The sequence below is a fragment of the Eptatretus burgeri genome, chromosome 5, assembly GCF_056783735.1.
Source record: "Eptatretus burgeri isolate ZD-2024b chromosome 5, Ebu_testis_v1, whole genome shotgun sequence".
NCBI lineage: Eukaryota > Metazoa > Chordata > Myxini > Myxiniformes > Myxinidae > Eptatretus > Eptatretus burgeri.
Genome location: NC_140965.1, coordinates 97,276,549 through 97,302,965, shown reverse-complemented (window position 1 = coordinate 97,302,965; position 26,417 = coordinate 97,276,549). Strand labels below are relative to the sequence as shown.

Sequence of the window (26,417 nt, the reverse complement as noted above, 5' to 3'; positions counted from 1 at the left end):
AAAGGTTGAATTTTTTTTATTTATTGGTCATCACATTTTCACAAAAGGAAAGTTGGCAGTTTAAGAACTCGACACCAAGTGAAATTTAAATACGGCATTACAGTTCCATAAAAGGCATTTGTTTAAAAAACAAATCGCCACTTTCAAAATCACAAAAGGGATTCGTAAAGTCTAAAATAGATGTTTACACACGATGGAACAAATTCAACTGAAAATAGATGTTCGAATGTGTTAAGAATCCTTGTAATACAATAAAAATGGTACGACTGTTCACAGTAGATCATTCTGCAAATAAAAACAAAAAACAAAAAATTAGCCACAAAACCTTGCAATATAAATACAGATCAAAGCAAATTTTGTCTCAACTTGGTATCGCCAACTGCAGTTTGAAAAATTCCCGTTTCAACAAGGCAACTTTCCTCAGGCAAGAACGTTTAAAGCAATTGTGGGGTCGGAGGGTCGGAGGAGGCCACAAGCGATCTAAAATCAGGATGCTGAAGCACAAGACCTTTACTTCTCACCGCAGACCACAGCTTGGTGGTTCCAGCAGTCCTCACTCACCTTGTGTTGTCCTTCACTCCTACAGTCTACTCTCCAGACCTCACATGGCCCAAACACTCATCGGGTAACCCATTTTTTTTCTCAGCCTTCACAAATCCAATCTTATTTCCTCCCTCTTTTCCATTCCCCTTTTGTCTGATGTATGTTATTACCTTCCTGAGTCCTCCTCCTTTCCCCTACATCCCAACTTTCAATGTCGTAGCACTCCACCTTCCCATGCCTGTGGACAACGTCTTCTCCACCAAATGACGATACCTCTCTCAAACTGTAGCAGTTTATCAACACAGATGTAGTCCATGTGTTTGTGCCCTGTACTCATCACCCATTTGTATAATCTACCAGCTGCCTTTGATTGTCAAGCTCTTCCTTGACACGAACCTCCGTAATAAAGCCATTTTGAGACAAATGAGCAGAAATCTGCCAAGTGGGAGATATCTTGCATGTATGTGTCATTATCAATTTTGATTAATTTATTATTATTATTTTAAAACACGACTGACAATGAAAAACAAAACTGCTGCTTTGACTTTGTGTAGCTTGTATGCAAACTTGTAAACTGCGTTATGTGACCTGGCATACACGTCGCGTGAAAATGAATGCAAGTTCCACTTTGTCAGTGTTACAATAAATATGACGAGTCTTAAGTTTGGACAGAATTGACCGATTTGGAACACAATTGGAACCTTTGGACATGCTAAGGGAATTCCACTCTGAAATCACCAATGTTTGCCATCACAGCATCAAAAATGTCAAATTCATAATTACTAGCAGATACCCGTCTACCATGGGTATGGGGGACAGGACGGATCACAATACTCGGTTACGGTAGTTTCTTTGGATGTTTTGCGCCGCATTCAACGGCTCAGTTCATATTGGTGGCGTGTCTGGGTGCCCATGGTAGCGTTTGAGACCGGTCGCTTTAGATTGTTGGCCTTGACACATCGTGCCGGATGAGTAACACGAACGATTTGACATATTCATCGTTTCTATGTTACCTCCATCAACAGATGAACAACATGGCAGGATAAAAGTCTAAAATGCTGAGTTGAACAAACGTCCTGAACTCATTGACTTCGTCAAGTAAAGCACGTCGTCTGGGACCCGGCCGTCGGTTTACCGCCGAATGCTGCTGATTGTGACGTCATCGATTCCCTCTTTGAAAATTCTATCTATATTCGATTTTTTTGAATCCGCTATCATCTGCATAAATACATGGAACACAAAATGCAAAAATTTCGGAAGTATGATAGAACAGAATATGTTCGGAGAAAAGTGTTAGAAGTTCCAGGCTTACGCTCATTATACTATTATATTATGATGTCGTGTACAGACCTTTTTTGCCGCAGCTTCAGATGCCTTTCTTCTTACGTTTTCGTTTTTTCTAAGAGGAGGGGAAATAATACATCACACATCCTTACTAGCTTTGTGCTCGGAGGATACAGAAAACTAAAAACTTCCAATAAACAAATCTTAAAACAAAAACGAAGCCACCTCAACCTCCATTCTAAATCATCAATATTTTGAATATCCTCCAGGTAGCTTGCTCAAATTATGAAAATTGTGGAGAATTCACAAGTCACTTCCAAAGATAATTTATTTTGAGGTAGTCATCAAATTATACACAAAGGTGGGGGTGGTGGCAGGGGTGATGGGGAAAGCGAGACAACAAAGCAAAAGAAAACAAAAACAAACAAACAAGAAAGATGTCGTGCATAGCACGGTACTTGTGAAATCCAAATAAACAACAGTTGCCATGGAAACAGCAATTTGATAATTTGACCTAACAACTGTTTTACATGATGGAATGTCATGCATAATAAATTTGGCCGACATTTTCTAATTGCGGATGAGCAGAATAACGGTGGAGGAAATAAAAACTCACGTTTTTCTTTCGAGGCAAAACATCACGAGTCTTGGCATTATCTGCAAAACATGGTTATTTTGCTATTGTCAATACTAGGGTCCTCAAATTGAAGCATTTTACAAATCTGTTTTTGTCCCCCACTCCTCCGACAAGGTTGGAGAAGGGGGACATTAAAATGAGCTCCGTCCGTTCATCCGTCCATGTATGCGATGTTTCAAAATCCGTTGAACATTTAGCTTTCACAGTGCATTTATCTATTCCTTATCACATCATCTCAACCTGATTAGATCACAACATTGATTAGCTGAATTATGTTGTTGTGGCAACCATCTAGGTATCTTGGCTTGTGTACACGCTATTTAAAAAAAATCAAAAAATAAAGTTGAACATTTAGCTTTCAGATGACAGATCGATTCCTCATACCACCCAAAAGGTAGTGGACCTAGAGTATCAGCTCCTTGTTCAGGAACTGCAGATGCCATATACGAGTCGTGCTGAGCACAGGAATGCATTGACACAAGGAAGTTTGACACAGGTAGCTGTTTGGCCCATCGTGCCTGCATCACATCAGCACTGCATTTTAAACATTTCGTTTTTAGGGCTTTAAAAGGATTTTCGGGTTTTAGGGAGAGAGATTTAAAATTTTTGAGAAAAATGAGAAGGGGATAACTGAGATAGGAAACAAAAGGGAAAGGAGGTGTTAGATTAGTCATATGGGACTGGGAGGGAGTTAAATCTGCCTTTTGTGTACGTAATATGTGGATGGCCCCTGAGAGCATACCACTTTAAAGCAAAAATGGATTTAAGAAAACAACAACAAACATTGGAGCTCAAAATGGACTTCAATTAAATCCTTGTATTTCAGCAATTGACAGCACAATTATAGTTTTCAGTAAAACCTTCCATTATTTACAGTAACAATTACGACTGGCATATAAACAGCCTTTTTACAGCCATTTTTCCCTGCTGAGCAGGGGTTAGCTTTTTGCGGGCTCCATGCAATCATGGTTCCCTTCTTGAGGAGTTTTTTTATGGCCGGATGCCCTTCCTGACGCCAACCCTGGTCGCCTCTTACGATACACAGGGATATGGTACACCTATTATAACCGGGTCATACACCGGGACCAGTACACTGGTACTCATTTCGCCGACCTCGGAAGGATGACAGGTTGAGTCAACCCCCTGGTGTTAATTCAGTGGAAAACGGGGCTTGAACTCAGGACCCTAGGATCCCAAGCCAGCCACCCTAACCACTAAGCCAACACCAGGCTATTACAATTGGCATATCTGGGTGTAAAATTAATGCACAAATGGCACAAGTCATTAGCACTTTCTTACTCTGGGAAAAATAGGACAATCCCTTCAACTCCAACTTAAATCAGGTTTACCCTTCTCCGCATCCTGTTCCCACTCAGAAAATTTGATCTCTGGCGACTCGCAGTCAGGGAATGCGCTGTCCTGGAGCTTTGCCGGTTTGGGCTGCTTGCCCAAAAACCCACCGGCAGTTGCTCCATGTAAGCCACTGTCAAAAACCGCACAGAGACCAAACTGGCAGTCACTTATCTGAAGACCTAAGATGTCAAAGTGACACAAAGACTCCAAGAAATGTAACAAGTGGTTCAATGAGCTGGGTAATCTGACAGTCTATTGAAATGTTCTGCTGATTAGATGATTAGATGGTGAAATTAATCCGTTTGGTGCCACACTTGTACTGGTGCAGGGTGGTCATACCTGTCATTGTTGCCAAGGAATGGCTCCTTGGGCAGGTGTCTCTTCTGAAAGATCGGGACCATTTTCGCTCTGGGAATGACAATGCAAAGTGGAAAATTGGCATAGCATACATCGATAACCTCTCCACAGATATCACGGATGTGCTTGTATTTTAATCAGACAAAGCAGTGACAATTGAGCTTCTTTCTTTTTTTAATGGGGGTAGACACCACTGCCTGTGGTTAAATGCAAACAATTGAAATAAAATTTTTAACTGATAATTATCAAAGCCATCGATTCAAACCCCAGCCGAGTCATATGAAAGACTTAAGAATGGTTCATGCCGCTTCCTTGCTTGATGTTCAGCATTTAAAAGGTTAAGAGTTGGTATCCTGAGTGCCCCGGAGACGGCACTTCCCCAAAGGTCAGTGGCTTTGTTTCATCCAATAGGTGTGTGTGTGTGTGTGTGTGTGTGTGTGTGTGTGTGTGTGTGTGTGTGTGTGTGTGTGTGTGTGTGTGTGTCGGCTACATTACGAACCTTAGATTGTTCAAGAAAAAAAGGCCTCCAAACAAAAGTGTTAACACCAAAACATCAGTGGGGACATTACCTTCAGTGACTAACTATAGTCGATCAATGTCAAGGCAAAACAGGCAGAAATCAGCCGATTGTCACAGTCAGGGTGCGGCGTGTCACATAACTCAAGGCAAATGTGTGTACGATTTAGGATTGGTATGTGTGCCTTTCAAACCACACACCACCAAACCACACACCTCTGGTTCGAAGAAGTGGACTCTGCTCAATTCATGCATTCTAAAAATGTCCTGCTGATTGTTAAAAGTTTTGAAAGTCTTTCAAATCAATGGAGGACATTATACCGACAGTACATATTTGACGAGCCAGAAAAAAAAAACTCCAAACTGAGCAAAGAGGAAAAGGAAAATTTCAAACGCACGTGCAGATTTCCTGCGTGTCATCCTTGGCACTTGAACCATCGGAGGGTGGCACAACCCCTCTGGCCTGCTCCTTCACAGTGCATTGCTTCTGGTCTTCGTTACTGCTTGGTCGTGTCTCCTCGATCCTGTGGAGGATAATTAAACATCTCATTACTTCACAGGAGGTGAAGTCTGGGCTTCAATGAGGAAAAAACGAAATCCATTCAAAAGGATTTTTTTTTATGGAATACCACAAAAATAAACAAACAAATAAATAAATAAATAGCTGCTACTGGAAAAAAATTCTGAAAAATTGGTTTCATTTTTATTTCCTTGTACATTGCGAGAACCATTCCACGGTGAACAAAAATGGCTATTGACTCAATAAAACCAGTCACACAGAGTTTGATAATTAAACTCTTATTACCTCCAACACCGAAAGTGGACAGAGGTTATGATTCACGTCCGTCTGTCTGTGAGCAGGGTATCTCAAAAGGTTGTGGGCAGATTGAGACATAATTTGGTGCAGAGGTTGGGTGTGTGACAAGGACGAATTGATTGTATTTTGGTGAAGATCCGGATCCGGCGAGTTTGTAAGATAAAAATGTAAGAGATTCTTCACCATTGAGAGATGGGACCAAAAACAATATACAGCATGATACTTCAAAAAGAGTTATGACAAAACTTGGTGCTCGAGTTGGTTAGGTGAGAATAACGAGCCGATTTGGATTCGATTTTGGTTCAGGTCCGGATCCAGATCCGGCCTATCAGTGGGATACAAAACATAGACTGATTGGCCTGGCGGAGGTAGGCTAGTCCCTCTTTGCCCATCTACTCCACCTAGAGTATTAATTATTATGGGTCTTAGAAGAAAGCTCAAGGGATTAAAAAGGAAAGAGAAGTTGGACAAAATCTCCCCCGATGAGGCTTTCCTGGCTCCAACTAAATTAGTTTCTTTTGATTACAAAATTGTACAATATCAGTTATATTTAAGCACCAAATATACAACACACAATTAAACTTTCTACATCACCTTGGCATGGTGCTGACGGCTCCACCAGTCCGACCCCAAATGAAAGGCTTCCGTTTGGATTCATCTATATCTGTTGGGTGGGGAATGAAAGAAAGTAAGAATGGAGGGAAAAGGTGGGAAAGGTGGAGGAGGTGGAAAAAAAAATCAATACAAAAGCTAAATCCCCAAAGGGTTTTTATTCGGAAACAATGAAACGGAAGACCAAGAAGGAACCAGAAAAAGTAAAGAGCAAAGATGGAGTCATCAGGAGGAACCGGGACAGGATTCGGGTTTCAGCCGCTTCCGAACTACCCTCAAACCCATCCAGGCAGACAGCCAAGTGGGTCTTACAGAAAAAAATTTCTGCAAGAATTCACTTCTCCTTAGAGAGATAGACAAAGAAAGAAAGGAACAGAGAGATGAAAGAGAAGAAAAAGCAAGAATTAGAATGAATAAAGAGAATTATTCACAAAGATAAAAAGTAGAAAGAAATGTGAAAGGAACAAAGAACAAAGATGTCGGGAAGAACCCGAACAGATAGATTTCAGCAGTTACTCCACAGGCTCAAACACAGCAACATGTACGAGCGACCAGAGGTCCAAGAAGAAATTCTTGCTTTCTTTAACAACCTTGACTACTTCCACCTTCCTGTGGGGTGAGCTGGAGGAAGTTTTTGGATCAAGCCTTTCACGAACCGGCCTCGACCGAGTATGAATTTGTAATTTGTTTCGGGTACCGGCGATAGGTCACCACCTCTTCACGAAGGACACCGTGGGATCTTTAATGTCCACCAACTAATGTCGGCAGCCAGGACATGTAATTTAAAGACCATCCAAGGGATGGCACCACACATTGATGAATAACCCTGCCTGTGAAACACCAGAGTGGCTGTTCATAGCCGGCTTGAGATGACAGGATATAGTTGGGTTGGAATTGAAACCCAGGCTCGACAGCTCAGAGGCGAGTGTGCAGACTTCAAGCCCATCTTCCCAACCACAGACTAAATAAATACATTAATACATAACTAAAACTTCCCGAATGCATACAAAAATAGAAATGAGCTAATGAGGCCTTTACATACATTTTCTGAAAAAAAAATGAAACCTTAAAAAAAAACTGCATAAAAATCAGTTATTTCTATTTTTTCAAAAAGTTATGTGCGTTTAAACCATTGTCATCAAAAGTATATTACTACTTAAAAAAAATGTTTGGGAATCAGTAACAAAACAAAATTGACTGTTTTTCTTTTCTTTTTTGAAATGTTAACAAGAAAAAAACAACAACAGCAACAACAACAAAAACAAAAACCTACTGTCTTCTCATTTCATGAAAAAGGAAAATATGGACTTCATGGAAGAGATATTGTTATGGTTTTGGTTTGAAGGGGTTAAGAGAGCCGCTCTCATTGTACAACTTTAGTTATTCTGTCGTATTTTGTTCAGTTAAGTTTACTGTGTTCATGGAAACGGATATGCGTTGTGAGTGTGGAGATAGGAGTGAAATAAATCGTGGGGCGGGGGGAATTCTTGGGTCGTGGGGCGGGGGGAATTCTTGGGTCGTGGGGCGGGGGGAATTCTTGGGTCGTGGGGCGGGGGAGTTCTTGGGTCGGGGGCAGGGGGAGTTCTTGGGTCGTGGGGAGTTCTTGGGTCGTGGGGTGGGGGGGGAGTTCTTGGATCGTGGGGCGTGGGGGGGAGTTCTTGGGGGTGGGGGGAGTTCTTGGGGGCAGGGGGTTATTGAGTTGTGGGGCAGGGGGAGTTCTTGGGTCGTGGGGCGGGGGTGAGTTCTTGGATCGTGGGGTGGGGGGAGGGAGGAGTTCTTGGGTTATGGGGGGGGAGGGTGGGTTGAAGAGTTGAAGAACAAACAGGGATAGGAGTTGTTAGAGGTTCAGAAAGTTGGGAGAGGAGGTTTGAGCTATACACCACCCCCTGCTTTGATCAGAAATGTGACCCATGACATCCTCCTTATAAAACTGGATTCAGAATTGGATCAAAAAATTTTAATGAAAAAATATATAAAATGGCTGCCAGACTATGCGACCTACGATGTTTAAATTTCCAAACTATATTCCCAAAGACTCGTTTATCATGTATGTGACGTTTCACATGAATCAAGCAAGTCAGTCTGGAGAAGATTAAATAGGTTTATTCTTCAAATAATTAAAGAAATCATAGCTGCAAGACCATATGACCGATCACATTGAAATTTAAAACATATATCCCCCATGATTACTTGACCATACTTGTCAAGTTTCACGTGGATCGATGAAGTGGTTCAAGAGAAATATATATATTTTAAAGATTTCCAATCCAATACAATATGGCTGCCAGACCATGTGACCAATGTTTTCGTGAACACCATGGTATCCCCAAGGTTTGTGAAACACGAGTATGAAGATTCCCCTCAAGCTGTCAAGCAGTTTCTGGAGAAAAAATTTAAACGATTATTCTTCAAAAAAATATGGCTGCCAGATCATGTGACCTATGAGGTTTAAATTTACACCCAATATTTTCCAAGGCTCAGAGATCATGTGCATGAAGTTTCACATCAATCTAGTAAGTCACTCTGGAGAGGAAGATTTTAAAAGATTAATATTTTCAATTCAATATGGCTGCCAAACAACATGACCAATGACGTCATAAATTTAATTCTCCCAGACAATTTATCCGTAGATCACCCTCAATAATTTTCATACTGATTGGATAAAGCGGTCAACGTATCCAATTATGATATCATAACAAAGGCACTGATGACGTCATCGCTAACAACATATATTCCCCATGGGGAACACTTGACATGGGCCAAGTCTCAATTTTTTTTGTTTCTTCAGAAATGAAGTCCAAAGTTTTACCTTTTTTCCAACATGGCTGTCACACCACATGACCTATGATGTCATAATTATCATTAAAACAATTCTACACGAGTAGTCGCTCCTATGGTGAAAATTTTGTGTCAATTGGACAAGCGGTTGCGGAGAAAATGAATTTAAAAGAAAATAAACCTCCAAAAACAGCGAAGTATAATCTATCTATAATTACAGCAATCTGTGTGTGTGTGTGTGCGTGTGTCTGTCTGTCTGTTTGTCTGTGACCACCGTTTCTCGACGACCGCCGGTCCGATCTGATTGAAACTTGCGAGGAATATTGCCGGGGACCCGCAGATGTGCCTTTTTGAGGTTTGATGTCAATCGGACGAGCGGTTCCCAAGGTACGGCCATTTATCTGTCAACCAATGACAAGACACGGTGCTATGACGTCACGAATGACGTCACAATTAATGTTTATTTATTTTTGCACGATTGACCGTCCGATCTGATTGAAACTTGCCAGGAATATGGCTGGGGACCTGCAGATGTGCCTTTTCAAGGTTTGATATTAATCGGATAAGCGGTTCCCAAGTTAGGGCCATTTTATTGCTTTTTTCAGTGTTGAAAAGGTGTATATATGGCAGCTGAAGTGTCGTTCCACCTTATCACCTTATCATGCCATTTTTTTCTCAGAATAATGATAACAGCATAATTATAATAATAATAGCACAATAATTGGCAGTAATAAAAAGAATAACGTGATACAATGACCAATGCCTGTCAACCAATTACGACCTATATATTGTCTGTCAACCAGACAGGACACGGTGCTATGACGTCACGAATCACGTCACAATGCTTCCTCTTATCTTTTTTTTCTTCTTTGATATGATGTCACAATTGACTCTGGGACCTGAGTATGTGCCTTTTCAAGGTTTGATATCGTTCTTCATCCGTTTTAGCTGTTTTCTGCTGTCGTGCCTGAGTATGTGCCTCAGGTCCCCAGTTTGAAGGGGGTTTGATATCGTTTGATTTGATATCCTTTGATTTGATTCAATTGATTTGATTTGATTTGATTCAAGGTTTGATATCGTTCTTCTTTATCCGTTTCAGCTGTTTTCCAGGTTTCCCAAGTCCTGGCCATTTATGATACGGTTGGTCCGATCTCATCTATCTATAATTCCAGCAATCTGTGTGTGTCTGTGTGTGTGTGTGTGTGTGTGTGTGTGTGTGTGTGTGTGTATACGACCGCAGTTTCTCGACTACTGCCGGTCCGATCGGATTGAAACTTGCCAGGAATATTGCCGGGGCCCCGCAGATGTGCCTTTTCGAGGTTTGATATCAATCGGACGAGCGGTTCCCAAGTTACGGCCATTTATCTGTCGACCAATGACAAGACACGGTGCTATGACGTCACGAATGACGTCACAATAAATGTTTTTTGTTTTTTTTGCACGATTGACGGTCCGATCTGATGAAACTTGCCAGGAATATTGCTGGGGTCCCGCAGATGTGCCTTTTCAAGGTTTGATATTAATCGGATAAGCATTTCCCAAGTTACGGCCATTTATCTGTCAACCAATGACAAGACCAGGTGCTATGACATCATGAATGACGTCACAATTAAGGTTTATTTGTTTGTTTTTTGTGAATACATTTACAGAGAGAGTGGTGAGAGAGGAGGGGGAGAGAGGAGGGGGCGAGAGATGGGGGCGAGAGATGGGGGGGAGGGGTGGGTGAGAGGGAGGGGGGTGAAAAAATCCCCCAATCCAGTCGTCGTTTACGCACCTATGGGCCCGCACATACGTACCCGCCCCTACGGGTCCGTACTAGTCTATAAAAATAGAGGCAAATACCCCCCGGGTGTTCACCTGGTCGAGCGTTACTGAGGAGGAAGTAAACGTGGGCGGGAATCAGCAAAATGTACCAATGAACCGATGTTGTCGCAAATACTTATTTTGGGGACAACCTCCGCCACCCCATAAATCCCCTTCGACCCCAGTTTTTTTTAAGTCGCATGAACAATTTTTTGTACATCACGGGTGATGAAGGTTGTGGCCAAGTTTCATCGGAATTGTGTGTGTAGTTTCTGAGAAGAAAGCAAATACCTCTTGGGGGAGGGGTACCCCCCACCATAATCTCCTTCTCTAGACCCTGATATTTTATAATGCTATGAAGAAACTTTGGTACATCAAGTGTGATTAAGGTCTGTAGTTTCTGAGAAGAAAGCAAATACCTATTTTTGGGTGGGGGGGGCAACCCCTGAAGACCCCCTGAGACCCAGATTTTCTTAATTCCATGAACAAACTTTGGTCCATCATGGGTGATGAGGGTTGTGGTAAAGTTTCATCTAAATCGTAAATGCATTTTCAGAGAAGTTGTTGTAAGTATTTGTGGTTGGACGGACAGACGTATGACACACCATCCCATCAGCACCGGAACTACGTTCCAGGTGAGCTAAAGATGAATACCACATTTTTCTTCCAAAGACCCGAGTAGAACATGCACATCACACAATCTTGAAAGAGGGGAAAACTCACCATTTTCCCAATCTTCCAAGGGCTTGTGACCTCCATCAATGTACTGGGGTACAGCCAGCTGAATCGGAAAGCCTTGCTGTCTCTCTGCAAAAGGAGAAGAGTCAAATTATATCATCATCCCCACGCTTTACACAAGGAAACTAGGCACAGGAGGAGGTCATTCGGCCCATCATGCCTGCGCTACATAAACACCCCACCAATTACTGTATATCCATCAAAACGACGCGACTTGATTGTGGGAACGAGTGGAGGAATGTGGATGAGACAACGTGGCATCTTAAAGATATCCTAAAGGTGCCAAAATAAAAATGGGGAAATATATATTTTAATTATTTAAATAATAATTTTAAAAAGCAGTTTTTGCCCCTTCTTTCCGTGGCAGAGAAGGGGGGGGGAGGCGTGGGCGAAGACAATTCTTGGGTGAGAAACACACATCAACCACACACCACACCTTGAGACCCTCACAGACACGACACTCCGTACAATCAGCCATCCGACATAATCAAGCTTCCTAAAAGTCCTGCCAATATCCCTACACCGCTCTATCTTCAATACTTCAGGGTAATTATCAAATTCCTATTTAAACATAAAGTATCTACTGCTTCTGCTGCCACTACCTTTCCAGAGAGACCATTCCATGCATTTCCCACTCTCTTGAGTGAAAGACTCCTGATTGACTACAGTCTTAACTCTCCTCTTCTTTACTCTGAGGCAATGGCTCCTAGTCCTGTTGTGCTGAATAATTCTCTTCTGCACTCTGCACTTATTTTGTCTATACCCTGCATAAAGTGTGGTGAGCAAATGGTCTGGTTTTCTGGGATATCCTTCGGAAACACCAAGTTACACTGCTTGTTCTGTCAGAGTGAGGTTGTTCGCTGGTTAAGCAGATCCAGTGGCTCCACAAAACCTTAAAAGTGACAGCGTATTTCATTAGTTGGAAGCACAGCTGTTTCGACTGATACCCATCTTAAAACTTTGTTAAAAAGAAATGTCGTTTTTAAAAAAAAACAACTTTAAAACGTCAGATTTCAGTAGTTTGACGTGAGAGCATGACCTGAGTTTAAAAAATGCACGAGTCTCATGCCAAATGCGTGAGAGTTGACAGGTAAGTAAATGTCACCCCTTTCTCTTGATGCAATGCTGTCCTTTACCCAGATTGCTACTCCTCCTCTTCTCTCTTTCCTGTCACACCGATACGCCTTGTAGCCTTGTAATGCTGTCCTCCAGTTACTCTGAATATCCCCTCCCCCCTACGTTGAACTAAAAAAAGCCTGAATTCCTTCCTCAATTCCCACTGCAAACCTTGCTGCCCCCTTTTCTATTTAACATACATCATTCTGGAAACATTCCCTTTGTCCCCTAAATGATTACCACTGCTTCTTCAATGTAAAACCTTCTTCCCGACACCATTCTTCCAGCCGTTGGTTGACGTCCATTGCTCTGCTCATAATTTCTACATCGTTTCGTAATCTTGGGAGGATCCCAGAAAACATGACCTCACAACCCTTTGCTTTCATCTACTTACCCAATATCCTGTATCTATTTTTCAAAACCTCTGAGCAAACTTTCCCGACATCATTTACTCCGAGGTGTACCACAACCAACTTCTTCCTGCCTTGACCCAATACGATGTCAATGTCCCAAACTCCTGCTCTTTCAAAACTGCACAGAACTGTATGTCGACGAACCTTCCTGCAGAATGAGCAATCTACTTCTACACTAGTGTGTGTGTGTGTGTGTGTGTGTGTGTGTGTGTGTGTGTGTGTGTGTGTCAGTGTGTTTCCTCCATAACTCCAAAACCATGAAACTGAGCAGCCTGAAACTTTGCATGGATAACAAGGGAACTCTAAGGTAGTACATGAATGAAAACTGGGTCTTTGGATTCATTTAAAAACCCCCTTTTAAGATAATTTACGGCCTTATTTAATTATCCTTTTTCAAGGCTCAGCCTTAAGCCTGGTGTTGGCTTAGTGGTTAGGGTGGTGGCTTGGGATCCAAGGGTCCTGAGTTCAAGCCTCGATGCCGGCTGAATTACTTCACCAGGGGGTTGACTCAGCCTGCCATCCTTCCGAGGTCGGCAAAATGAGTACCAGCTTGCTGGGATGATTGAGTCATTCGAGTATCCTGCGTCGGAGTGGCGACCCGTCCAGGATTGTGCCCAATTGCCAAGGAAACTGCTTCGGCAGCACCGACGCTCTGTACAGAGTATGGTTCCAATGGATGGATGGATGAAGGCTTAGCCTTGGTCAGCCCTATGTCAACTTGCAGGAGTCTTAATTTCCCATTTTGTTCCCCTCACAGACTAATTAAAAGTATATAATCGAAATATTTGACCTAATTTGATAATTTGATCTGGTGGATTAAATAAGTGTCAAAATCTGGAATGAAATCTGAAAATTTAAACAAATTCACAATTTTAAAAACCAAGTTTATTTATTTAAGCAAAGCATGAAGCTTAATTTTTTTTTGACTGTTCGAACGATTGTATTTCGTGAAGAAAAGATTAAGGAATGTGCAGAAACTGGAACTTCATTTGGTGCAACATCACACTCTCTAATCTGCTTTTGCAAATCATGATACAGTGGACAGGGGTCCTTTTTTTTCGGCAATGACGTACGCCATAATCTTTTTACCATTTTGTGCAATCTGCTTTCATGACAAAATATTAATATAAATATACTAATAGTTGCAATATATTAATAGTTAGCAGTGTCTGAAAACGAAGAGGGACATAGACAGCACACATGGAGGATGGATGTGGTGGGGTTTGTGCATACCTGCATGCGAGGAGGTTGGAGGACTGCGTATGGACGCAGGCAAGCCATTGCCAGGTAGATAGCATGGGTTTTAATATTTTAATGCTCTCACCAAGTTTTACATAAAACACGGCGGTTAAAAAAGAAAACGTTGCTGTTTGGATGTGTTTTATCACCCCGGTAATGCCCTGGTAGGCTGCCTACCCTCCCCTCACACTTCCTTCCCTTACTCTCGTGTTGCCTCCCCATCCCCTCCTCTCGTGCTGCCTCCCCATTCCCCTCTCCTCACGCTGCCTCCTCATTCCCCTCCCCTCGCGCTGCCTCCCCATTCCCCTCCCCTCGTGCCCTCCTCCTCCAAAACCCCCTCCACCACCATACAACTTTACGGAGGTTGAGTAGAGGAAGGGGTGTCAAAAATGTGCGAATTTGACAAATTAAATCTTTTTTTTTTTTCTTTTTTTAAGCACTCGGAATTGCTGCTCGGATCAATTCTGCAATTTGTCTCAAGTTAAGAGATTCTTGAGCTTATTTTACTGTATGTGTAGAAATTAAAGAAAGGCACGAACACTGGTGCATATTTTTTGACGATTGAAGAACACCCTTACTTCCCTCATGCTTACCTCCTCCCAAAGCCCCTCCACAGACCCCTCTGGGCGGTATCTGGGCGTTATTTAGTATCACCCATTTGAACGTGCTTTATGCAATGTACCCAATTTTGTTCAATCCTCTACCCATGCCGGCACAAAGGGACCACCCCCCCCTTATCAAACATGTCCAGAACACCCCTTCCCCTCCCTACTACCCTCCTCTCTCCCTCCCTCCCTTTAATATTTCTATCAGCGGAGTGACAGGTTGCATTTGCTAGTATTCAGCACCCACAAAGACAGCCTCCCAAACCTCATTCCTACCTATCTCTTTTGCTGCGCCTGCACTCGCCACACCCTCACCAATGCCTGTACTCGCTGCACCCTCACCATTACCATTACCATTACCAATCTCAGCAAACTCACTTCATAACCATAACCAACTTTTCTCTCCCTACTACCCTCCTCTCCCTCCCTCCCTTTAATATTCCTATCAGCGGAGTGACAGGTTGCATTTGCTAGTATTCAGCGCCCACAAAGACCGTCTCCCAAACCTCATTCTTACCTATCTCTTTTGCTGCGCCGGCACTCGCCACACCCTCACCAATGCCTGTACTCACCACACCCTCACCAATGCCTGTACTCGCCACACCCTCACCAATGCCTGTACTCGCCACACTCTCACCAATGCCTGTACTTGCTGCACCATCACAATTACCATTACCAATCTCAGCAAACTCACTTCATAACCATAACCAACTTTTCTCTCCAAATTTCTCACATTCTTCTACTTGCAACAAATTATCTATCCGTTCCTTCGACCTAGTAATAACTTTCCTCAAGTGGGCAATTTCCTCACACTTGCAACAACAGTGAGTTCCATCTGCTCCCTTGATCCCTGATGTGGCCCATATTAAGCATCTATCACACATTAGGTACTCTCTTAACCATTTTCCCAACCATGTCCTCAAGGACCCAACTGACTTGACCGCGAGATTTGGAGTGTCAAACCTCGTAGGCTTCACCCTGCACCTTCCAATAAAACTAGTACAAATACCTGCTAATCTGCCATGAACACAACTGCAACCTTTGTGGATATAAAATACACAAACACCTGACACACATAATAAGAGATTAAGCAAAACAACACAAAAGCACTTATCTTAGTCTGACAAAGGAGTTTCAGAAACCTCGAGAAGTCGATGGCACGCCATCGCAAATCCCGACGCTTCCCACCTTAAGCAAAGTTGAAAGATGGCAAAACATTCCACCAAGAATAACCCAATATCAAATTTAGAGTTTAAAAAATCCCCCCCCCCCTTTGACTCGTGAACTTAAGTCCCCACCCTGGGCATGAACCCAGGGGTCAAATCCCCAAAATTGTTTCATATTTCATGTGTCCACAAATGTTGATTGCATACACAAAGTTTCATATAAAAACATTTTGAAATGTGCCCATAATTGCATTTTTTGTTGTTTGACCTTTTGGCCCTCCCCCCCTCCCCAAGAGGCAGGGCCAAAAGTGACTGCTCTCACACCTTTGTGCCATGTGGTGACCATAACTACCAAGTTTGGTAAATTTCTGCAGAACCGGTTAGGAGATAGCATGACGGACGGACAGACCGAACCAAATACAACTAGAGGGGGAGCACTCGGTAGAGTGCAAAACCTCCGCTGCCAATACTGCTTGGTCACTCAAGTGAACCTGATATCCTATTCATTCAATTTGACGTCAACAGTGCTCACAGAGTCATAGTTTGCAATTTTCCCTTTTACTTTTAACTTTTACATACTCAATTCATTCGTCATAACTGGATTCCTTGAGACAGAAATTGATTTTACGTGGGTATATCCACCTGAAGTTCCAAAATCAGCCGCAATTATATTTAACCTCCGCCATCTTCGAAGATGTATGGAGGTTACTGTTTTCACCCCTTTCTGTTTGTTTGTTTGTGAACAGTATTACGGAAAAACTCCTTGACGGATTTCGACGAAACTTGGTGGGGGGGGGGGGTGAGGTATGGTCCAAGGATCATGCCATTAAATTTTGGACTTGGTCCCCCCCCCTAAATTTTTTTTTTTTTGCATTTACACATGTTTGAAGTGATTTCCAACCCCCCCCCCAAAAAAAAATTGTTACCCCCCCCCAAAAAAAATTGTTAGAGAATTTTTTTTTGCATTTGTACATGTTTTGTCATTTCCAACCCCCCCCCCCAAAATTTTTTTTTTGCATTTCTACATGTTTTAAGTGATTTCCAACCCCCCCAAAAAAACTTGAGAAAATTTTTTTTGGCATTTTTACATGTTTTAAGTGATTTCCAACCCCCTCCCCCCAAAAAAAATTGTTACGCCCCCCCCCAAAAAGGGAATTTTTTTTTTTTGCATTTCTACATGTTTTAAGTGATTTCCAACCCCCCCTAAAAAAATTGTTAGAGAAAAAAAAAATTTGCAACTTTTTTTTTCAACAAAATTTCGATTTTTTTTTTGCATTTTTACATGTTTTAACTGATTTCCAACCCCTCCCCCCCTCACAAAAAAATGTTTAAGAAAAGAACTATAACTCTCAGCACTGTTGACATATTTAATGAATAAGATACAAGGTTCACTTGAGTGACCCAGTAGTATTGGCGGCGGAGGTTTTGCACTCTCCCGAGTGCTCCCCCTCTAGTTTTGGCATGTTTTTTGTTGGAAATCACTTATAACATGTAGAAATGCAAAAAATAAAAAAAATAAAAAAAAAAATCGAAATTTTGTTGAAAAAAAAGTTGCAAAAAATAATTTTTTTCTCTAACAATTTTTTTAGGGGGGTGGGGTTGGAAATCACTTAAATATGTAGAAATGCAAAAAAAAAAATTCAAATAGTTTTTCTAAATGGCCGCCATAGCGGCCATATTGGACTATGGCCCAAGTCCAAAATCTAATGGCATGATCCTTGGACCATACCTAATCCCCCCACCAAGTTTCGTCGAAATCCGTTGAGGGGTTTTTCCGTAATACTGTTCACAAACAAACAAACAGAAAGGGGTGGAAACAGTAACCTCTGATCTTCGATGGCGGAGGTTAATAAACCACCCCCCCCCCCCACCGTGTTTTTTTTCAAAAGGCATGGGGAGAATGAAAATTGCAGGGAATATACATACATATGTGGGAAATATGAAGTTATTTTTCTACATTGCCTCAGTCAACTGTAATGCACTTTAATGAGTGCATCAATCCGACTCATGTTTTCTGGTGTCACTGCGGTTGCAGGCCGACTCGTTTGAGGCTTGTCATTGATATATCGGTATTCCCGCTCTTGAAATGCTTTGTGCAATGTCTAACGGTACTCACATCAATGGTAGAGTTGCTGTACACATTTTTTAATTCCGATGAATATCCACTGGAGGAACCTCTTCTGCAGTTAAGAATTTTTTTTTTTAGTACATGTGTGTGTGTGTACAATATATATATATATATATATATATATATATATATATATATATATATATATATATATATATATATATATATATATATATATATATATATTCAATAACTGTTCTCTGTTTCGTACGCACATCTCATGGGGCAGCCATTTTGAAAGCGTGATGTGATGTTGTCACGTGACCGGTCATGGTGTTGCTCAACTTAAAATGGGTGGGAGAAACAAACCTTTCATTGTGATTTTGGGTCGCTTTACTAGGATCTTTACTACTGCCTTTACAAGGCAAGATCTTTACTAGGACGCTTTGGTTATCAACTGAAAAATAAGAGGCATTACCTTTGTACGTTGACACTTGAGAATCATTTGGTCATCATTTATTGGATTTCCTCACCCCTCTCCCACCCACTGTGATCGAGGTCTTAGTGCACGAATCGATAAATAATCTCCAAGACCACTATACCACAGTTACGTGAAAAATTAAAAAAAAAATTAAAAATGGAGGTAGAAAGTCGAAGTCACAGATTAGAGGTCAGCAACCCAATGCTTTCCTTCCACTACAGCACTAGGGCTGACAGGATGTCCTCGAGGTACACACAATCACCTCGAAGCTGTCTAGCCTGGGCATGAATCCAGACCCAGCTATAAACTGTCATCGCTGTGTTTTACAGGTAGGGTTTTCATCAATGTGTGTGCCGTCCCTCGGATAGACATTAAACGGGATCCCGTCTGCCAGCATTCACTGGTGGACGTTAAAGATCCCACAGTGTCCTTCATGAAGAGCGAGTAAGCCATCTCCGACACCATGGGCCAAATTCAAAACTCCTGCCCTAACCAGCAGAGGATATTGCATCAGCTCTACATACCTGGAGTTTGGACAAAGTGGAGATCCAGGGAAGCTTTGTGTCCACACAACCAATAAATAACCATGAGACAGACGTCATGAAGCAGTCTATGTGCATGGCATCACAAATCAACAGATTCCTTACACAAGCGTGCATGTGACATTCTCAAGGTTTAAAGAGTGTTCAACAAGTCAAGGGAAGATACAAGGATTATTGCTTTGCATCATGGTGAAGACATGACGTTTACAGCTGTACCCACCTATTTCCAAGTCTTGTGCAATGGTAGTTTTATCAGGACATCGCATCACGTGACGCTCCATCTCAGTTTTCAGTATAATATGCCGGGCGTTGAATGGACAAGCCTTCATGCGCTTGGCTATATGGGGATTATTCTGTTGACAAAGTGGGCACAGAACACAACCGGAGAAACGGTGGTCAGGATACGGATGGAAGAAATTCATTTGTTTGTACGACATGCATGATAAATATTCCTGAAAGATCTGGAACAAAAAACACATGAAGACTTCGGGATTTGTTCCATGTTAGAAAAAAAAAAGCAAATGTAATAAGTGAATTTCAGCTACTTCATTCAATACGCTACCGCCGGTTCGGCGCTGCATCCGCTCCATGAATCCTCAGCCTCCAAAGCTTCCGATCCTGAGCCTCCATTTCTGGGTGCTGGATTCCTTGCTAGTTTGCAATTTCCTGAATCCCATCCTTCAATCTTCTCTTGGTATCCTTCCTTTCGGCTTTCATCGACGCAGCTTTCTGACTATCTGGTCTTCACCCATAATCCACATATGCCCAGCCCACATTTCTCTTTGACCAACTCACTCAACTTCCTCTGTCCAGTTAATTTTTTTTTTTTTGAATCCTCACTTCCTCTTCCACCGAAGGTGGATGGACGTTATGCATTCGCCTGTGTTTGTTTGGCTGTGAGCAGGATGTCTCAAAAAGTTGTGGACGGATTCGAACAAAACTTGGTTGGTGAGTTGGGTAGGTGACAAGAACAAGCAGATTCGATTTTGGTTAAGGTCCGGATTCAGATCTCACCTATCAGTGGAATACAAAACGTAAACTGTTCAGCCTGGCGGAGGTATGCACTCTACCGAGTGCTGTTCTAGTTACTCTCTACATCCGGTGAGTCCGAAGTATTCTTCTCAGGCATCTACTGTCAAAACCGGTGTCCTCTTCTCCTCCTTTGTCCGAATCAAACTCTCCGACCCGTTCAGCACCACAGAGATTACTGCTGCATTTGACACCTTCATATTGCTCTGCAGGCTCACATGCCTTCTCCTCCAGATATCGCATTCCTTTCCTTCAGCCGAGTGAACACACCTCCTACCAATGCCAACTCTAGACTTAATCAGTGTAAAAAAAAAAAAAAATCAAACATCAACAATTATAATCACAACATCTCTAATGCTGGCAGACAAGAGAGAAGGGGTTAGATAACATGTTTGATTCAATGTCGGTAACATATGGACTAATACTTCATCGGAAGAATATCAGTTAAGTTGAAGGGATCCACTACTTCTGTAATGGTCCCAACTACTCCCATCTGTTTGCGGGGTTGGCCGGGGAGAGTTTTTGGACAAGTCCATCACCAACCGGTTGCCTCGGCCTGACGTTGGACTGAAAGAGGCAGGAGTTTGTAATTTGTTGAAGGTGCCAGCGATAAGTTGCCTACTCTGCCAAGGACACCATGGTATCTTACGCATCTATCAATTAATGCCAGCAGATGGGACACCAGCCAAGGGGACGGTGTTTGACGTCCATCTTAACGTCCAGAGAGACGGCTCACTTTGTGATGCAATGTCCCAACTGCAAATCACCAGTCGGACGGTTTATTGTGTGGTCAGGAAATGAACAAAAGAATCGGCAGTTCAAAGGTGATGTGCATTATCTCCGCACCCTCCTGTCGGACAATAAAATGCAAGCTATGCCTCTGAACAAATGGACCATCAATTACACACAACATAAACATACCTTTCGACACTGAACAATGTGGTAGGGAAAGCGCGAAGCACGCACGAGGTGATGAGGGTCGTACGGACAGGGAAAGGTCTCATCAGGGTCTATGCAAGCCATCGGTGGCAGGTAATCCTTATCCATAGTTGTGCAGTTTTCAACGACCCTGCCTCGCACACTTGAAACAAAAGATTTCACTGGAAAATTATAGCATTTTAGACACACGCATCTCAGGATTAATGAGGGGAGGAGGGGAAGAATTTCTTGTTATGGATTGGGGATGGTGCATGAGGATATTGATGGATGTGGTTGAGGGGGAGGGGGATGGAGGGATTGACTACCAGTAACCAACAGCACCTTTTGTTTAAATTTGAGATGAAGTAATACCAAAGACTAACCAGAGAGTTGGTGTCAAAGCCACCCAATGCTCGCCTGTTTATACATTTATCATTTTAAAAGACTAGTCTAATAATATTTTTTATAAAGCATTGCAGTGAAGTCTGATCCAAATAATTTTAAGAAAATATATGTATTTGTATATTGTAATCGGTAAAAAATAGTGTGGTAGATAAAAACATTAGAAAGGAAATAACTTGTACCAAAAACTTTAAGATTTTCACGCTCACGCTGACGCTGATGCTCACGCCGGGGGTATCGCTATAGCTCTCTGTTCTTCGAACAGGCAAGCTAAAAATGGTATGTGTTGCTTCCATCCTTGTTGTTCACCATTTAAAAGAATAGGCCACGGACAATCCCCATAGGTTGACATCCATGGGGAGGAGGAAATGCCCCGCTGAGTGTGGTGAGGAAGGTGGTGCCATTGCTGGGGGTACCCATAGTCAGGTCATGGGCACAACCACCTCTCCCGCTCCCCATCTGGAAAGTGGAAAGCCGACTCGTGATTTGCCAGTATGACTCGGCCAATCTCCACCAAATTTTGCATACATGCTGGGTTCCCAGAGATAACCGGTATTCCTAGTTTCGGGTCCTGAGTTTGAGCCCCATTAGCTGCTGAATTAACACCAGGTGGGGTTGACTCAGCCAGTCATCCTTCTGAGGTCGATGAAATGAATACCAGTGAACTGGTATTGGGGCACAGCAACAGCAGCCCTCCCGTTGCACCATCACCACTTCCAATATACTCAGCAAAGCTCACCCCACAACCGCAACCAACTATTATCTACAAATTTCTCACATACTGCTACTTGCTGCAAATTATCGGTGTTCCTTCAACCTCGTAATTATAACCATCCTCAAGTGGGCGATTTCCTCACTTCCTACAACAATAAGAACCCTCTGCTTCCCCCATTGTTGACGTGGCCCACATTGAGTAACTATCACGTTTTACGAACTCGTCTTCCTTTCTCGTTCAGTCTTTATTTATTCCTTTTTTTTCATGCCCATACTCCCAAAGCCCCAACTGACTTAATGTTAAACTTAACATGAGGCCTCCCCCTACTTCTTTAAATAACTAACAGAAATCAGATATATTACTAAAACTCTCATTATGTATATATGTATGTTCCCGAAATCCAGCCAAAACGGTACACGATAGCACAAAAATTTTCGGCCGACCTTACTCACCATTCTCCTGCGGTGTGCAGTATCAAGTTTCGTTCAAATCGGGCAATGAAAAAATTATTAAAATATCAATTCCCTATTCAGTCAAGTACTCTTTGGGAGAATTTGATCAATGCAAACAACCTCAGCGGTATAGTTCGCTGGAGCTATCTTTGTTTTTTGTTGACCTGATTTTTTTCATCAACCGCCGTCACAACGGGAACCCAACGGGTTCACGGGTCGTCTAGTGTGTCTTAAAACTGTTATGAACACAAATACAGATTTAGAAATATGAACCCACAACCCCCGATACAAAGCACCACATTTAATATGCAAAACACAATTTTTATTTTTTTATCTTGCCCTTTCCTAGTTTACATGTCTACCTCCTAATGCATTGGTCTGTACAATCCACATAGGAAAAAAAAAAACATAACCACCACAGCCTCATGAACAAGACGAGTGAAGGTCTTCAAGACCCTTTTTAGATCATCGTGGGAATATAATGGAAAGTTGCGTAACTGCATCACCCCTGCTCTGCTCTCCGGATGTATATAATATATATACATTTCGATATTAATAGCCGACTGTGTGTATATTCATTCATACTGCCAGGGTGGTGGGAGCTGGGATTACGTCTATAAAGTACGTACTATATAGACGGAATTAAAGTCGGGGCAATTAAAGCACCCGCAAGGAAATAAACGTTCAAAGTTTAAAAAACCCAAATTATGATAAAATTAGAAATGTCCGTTTCTCGTACATCATCCATCGATCACGTACAATGTTCGCCACACCGCAATAACCACATTTAAAACCACATTTAGCGCGCTGAACGAACACGCCAACAGCGGCCATGCACACTCACCGATGAACGCTGGTGAAATAAATAAATAAAAACCGTTACCGGTTATCACCTGAATTATCTTTTTTGAAATGTGCGTGATGACGTCATGACATGCGTAACGGTTTCGCACGTGTGCGTGTTTACGTCATGCGTAATCTAGCTCAATTGAGGGTGAAGGTGGTCACATCCCGGTCATCGCGTGTCGCTCCTGCCTTCCGATGGACTTGAGGTCGGGTGTCCCTGACTACCAGCAGTCGTTGCTGAACCTGAAGCTGAACGTTAAAGGGAGGCGACCTATCGCTGGCATCCTATTGTACACACTGGGAAATCTAATTGAAGTGTACACGGGGCTCCACCGCACGTGTGTAGTAGGTAAGTACCTGTGCGTACTTGTGTACAGGAGTCCGAACTGTCCCTTTTGCTTCAACGATCCGGATTTTTTCTCTCGGAGCATCGAAACCGACAACTGCCGCTGAGGTTGAAGGAAGCATGGGGAGCTGCGTGTTAAGCCGGCCGTCCGTATCCATTTTGCGTGTGCACGTTGACGACGTCACGGAATCTTTGGGAAAGTGTGTAAGCTATTTACATGCCCTCGCTGTTAAAATTCCCCACCTCGACTGCTAATGAGAGGATTACCTTCATTTAAATTTTAAAAGGTCTGCGGATACGCAAGGTAATTGGACGCAGGAGGCGGCCATTCGGCCCATCGTGCCTGCGCCACATCAACACCACGCCAAGATATTGTTGTGGTTGACGAAATTCACAAACCACCATTCAGGTCCCTTAGGTGAGATATCTCGGAAAGTATATGTGTAGTTAGGCCAAAACCCGTTGTTTAGAGGGAATAAATGTCATTCATGCGAGCTGCGACTCTTCAGGATAGCCGTTTTTCTTTTACTATCTTTATTTTGGACCAGCCGCCATTATTACCACCACCAACCACGTCTCAACAGCCATCACAACAACAACCACCAACCACAACGCCGCTTCACAACAACAACCACCAACCACAACGCCTCCTCACAACAACAACCACCAACCACAACTCCGCTTCACAACAACAGCCACGACCTTTACCGTCACAACTCGCCACCATCGCATCCACACCATCTCGCGCCACTCGTGGGCACCGATACTGGACTCGTGCAGGGCGCGCACCGAGCAGCGTATTCAGAGACATCACAGACTTTCCGAAGAAAAACGGATCAAAAACGACTCACGCCCACTTTTGTTCCGTCCAATCGGTGAGCGAGGGGCGATTTGGCCCCGCCTCCAGGGCGTTGGAGGGCGGTCGCTATATGCAAATACATGGATCAAAAAGCATTCACGCCCCCTTTTCCTCGGGCCAATGGGGAGCCAGTTAGAGAGGTGAAGGGTCGGAGGCAAAGGGTCAAGGGTGAAAGAGCGAAGCCACGGGGCTGATATAAACGGCTGCGTTCGTCAGTAAAAGGCAGTTGTTGTGCGGAGTTCAAGAGAGTCGTCGGTGGAGCTGGATAGAAGTGGGGGAAGTCAAGAGTGAAGAGTTGGGACGAGCCAAGAGAGGAGACGGAGAGGGCGAGTAGACGGAGCTGTGGAGAGGTGGCGGCGGCGAAGGCGGACGAGGGGGTGCTCGCGTCGGTGCCGGGAGCTGCAGAGGGAGAGGCCAGCAACGCGACCGAGGTGGAGGAGGAGACGCTCGCCGCGGGACCCGAGACAGGGTGATATCCTCCTTCCCCCGAGCATCAGCAACCCCCTCCTGTTTCCCCCCGCGCTGAGATAGTGCGACAAAGGGGGCCCCCTTCCCACCCCCTACCAGACACTGTCCGTGAGGCCCGCGGAGTTGAGGCGCCACCGCCGCTCTGCGTCTCATCATCAGACGGGTAGGCCCGACACGGTCTCGGCCCCAGGCCCGTCTACCCCCCTCATCCTTGAGGGTGGTTCTTTTCTTTTGCTTTGGGAATATGTGTTGTCGGCGCCGTCTGTGAAGTAAAATTGTATAAGTGTTGCCGTGTGCCCGGTAGTCGGTTAGATCTGCATTGTTGCATTTGCTTTTTTTGTGTAATATTGCATTGTCTTCTTCTTTTACATGTGCTTTTGGTGGAATTGTATATGTGCGCTTTCCGTTCATCGCGAAATAAATGTGCTTCATGTTGAACTGTTTTCCCGCTTCGCTTCGTCTTTTCTTTCATTGAATCTCCATCTTGCTTCACGTAAAGGGTTGGTCGTGGGCTAAAACGCCCGATAATTAATCGAACCGTCGAGGCCGACGAATAACACCGCTCGGTTATCCCGATAGTACGGAACGGGTCGCTTAAAGTGGCCCGTGTCCGAAGTCGACCTGCGGCGAGGTGCGATCGCCCGGTCTACCCTCCGTGTGGGTACTTAGGTAGGTCGAATTTGGCAAGCAACCCTATCCCACGCGGGGGCCGATTGGCACGATCGTGGTGAGACCGAAAGGTCCACCCGTGACTGGTTCCCGGCGTTAGTCCGAGAGGGTCGCGACTGGATTGTCCGTCCGGTGGGCGACGTGCCGCGATTCGAGTTACGTGGCCGTCCGCACGCCGGCGGGCGCGAATCCGCAACAATATATTTAAAAGAAATATTCCAAAAAATGTTTTTTAATTTGTTTTGTACTTTTCTGCAGTTTTTTTTGAAGATTTTCTGTAGTTTTTTTGTAGTTATTTCTGCCGTTTTTTGTAGTGTTTTTTTTAGGTTATTTATGAAGTTTTTATTTTTTTTAAGTTTTTTTTGTAGTTATTTCTGCAGTTTTTTTTTTTTGGTTATTTATGGTTTATTTTTTTTTTTAATTTTTTTTTGTAGTTATTTCTGCAGTTTTTTTTGAAGATTTTCTGTAGTTTTTTGTCGTTATTTATGAATTTTTTTTTGTAGTTTTAAACCGTTAAGTTGTATCCAGCCACCTCAACCGTTAAGCCAACACCCTTGGCTTCTCTCCTTCCTTATACCTCCTCATCCACCGATGGTTCTTTTTGAGGGTCTTCAGAAGTTAGTGGAGCCTATTATTGAGTTGCAT

The 26,417-nt window shown here is 43.1% G+C and overlaps 2 protein-coding genes and 1 pseudogene across 8 annotated transcripts in view; 2 read left to right on the top strand and 1 right to left on the bottom strand.

Annotated features, from left to right (window-relative positions):
* LOC147027018 (gametocyte-specific factor 1-like) lies at positions 1–24,506 on the bottom strand. Of its 6 annotated transcripts, none has more exons than XM_085883066.1 (11): positions 24,485–24,506; positions 21,019–21,178; positions 19,289–19,421; positions 11,424–11,507; positions 6,102–6,171; positions 5,089–5,214; positions 4,157–4,225; positions 3,814–3,947; positions 2,444–2,484; positions 1,894–1,942; positions 1–285 (listed from the first exon to the last, which is right to left on the bottom strand). In XM_085883066.1, exons 2-10 carry the CDS (start codon positions 21,142–21,144, stop codon positions 1,910–1,912), a joined length of 816 nt encoding a protein of 271 aa, XP_085739192.1. In that variant the 5' UTR covers positions 21,145–21,178; positions 24,485–24,506; the 3' UTR covers positions 1–285; positions 1,894–1,909. The 6 variants fall into 6 exon arrangements, with proteins under 6 accessions (XP_085739192.1, XP_085739188.1, XP_085739191.1 ...); XM_085883062.1 differs by lacking the exon at positions 24,485–24,506 and adding an exon at positions 23,788–23,985; XM_085883065.1 differs by lacking the exon at positions 24,485–24,506 and adding an exon at positions 23,429–23,490.
* AHI1 (Abelson helper integration site 1) overlaps positions 1–26,417 on the top strand; it is a 245,127-nt gene that overhangs the window by 203,587 nt on the left and 15,123 nt on the right. The window lies entirely within an intron of this gene.
* LOC147027016 (uncharacterized) overlaps positions 23,641–26,417 on the top strand; it is a 75,311-nt pseudogene continuing 72,534 nt past the window's right edge. The window contains exon 1 of the transcript XR_015058635.1: positions 23,641–23,779. The product of XR_015058635.1 is annotated as an uncharacterized LOC147027016 (transcript). The remainder of the gene's footprint in view (positions 23,780–26,417) is intronic.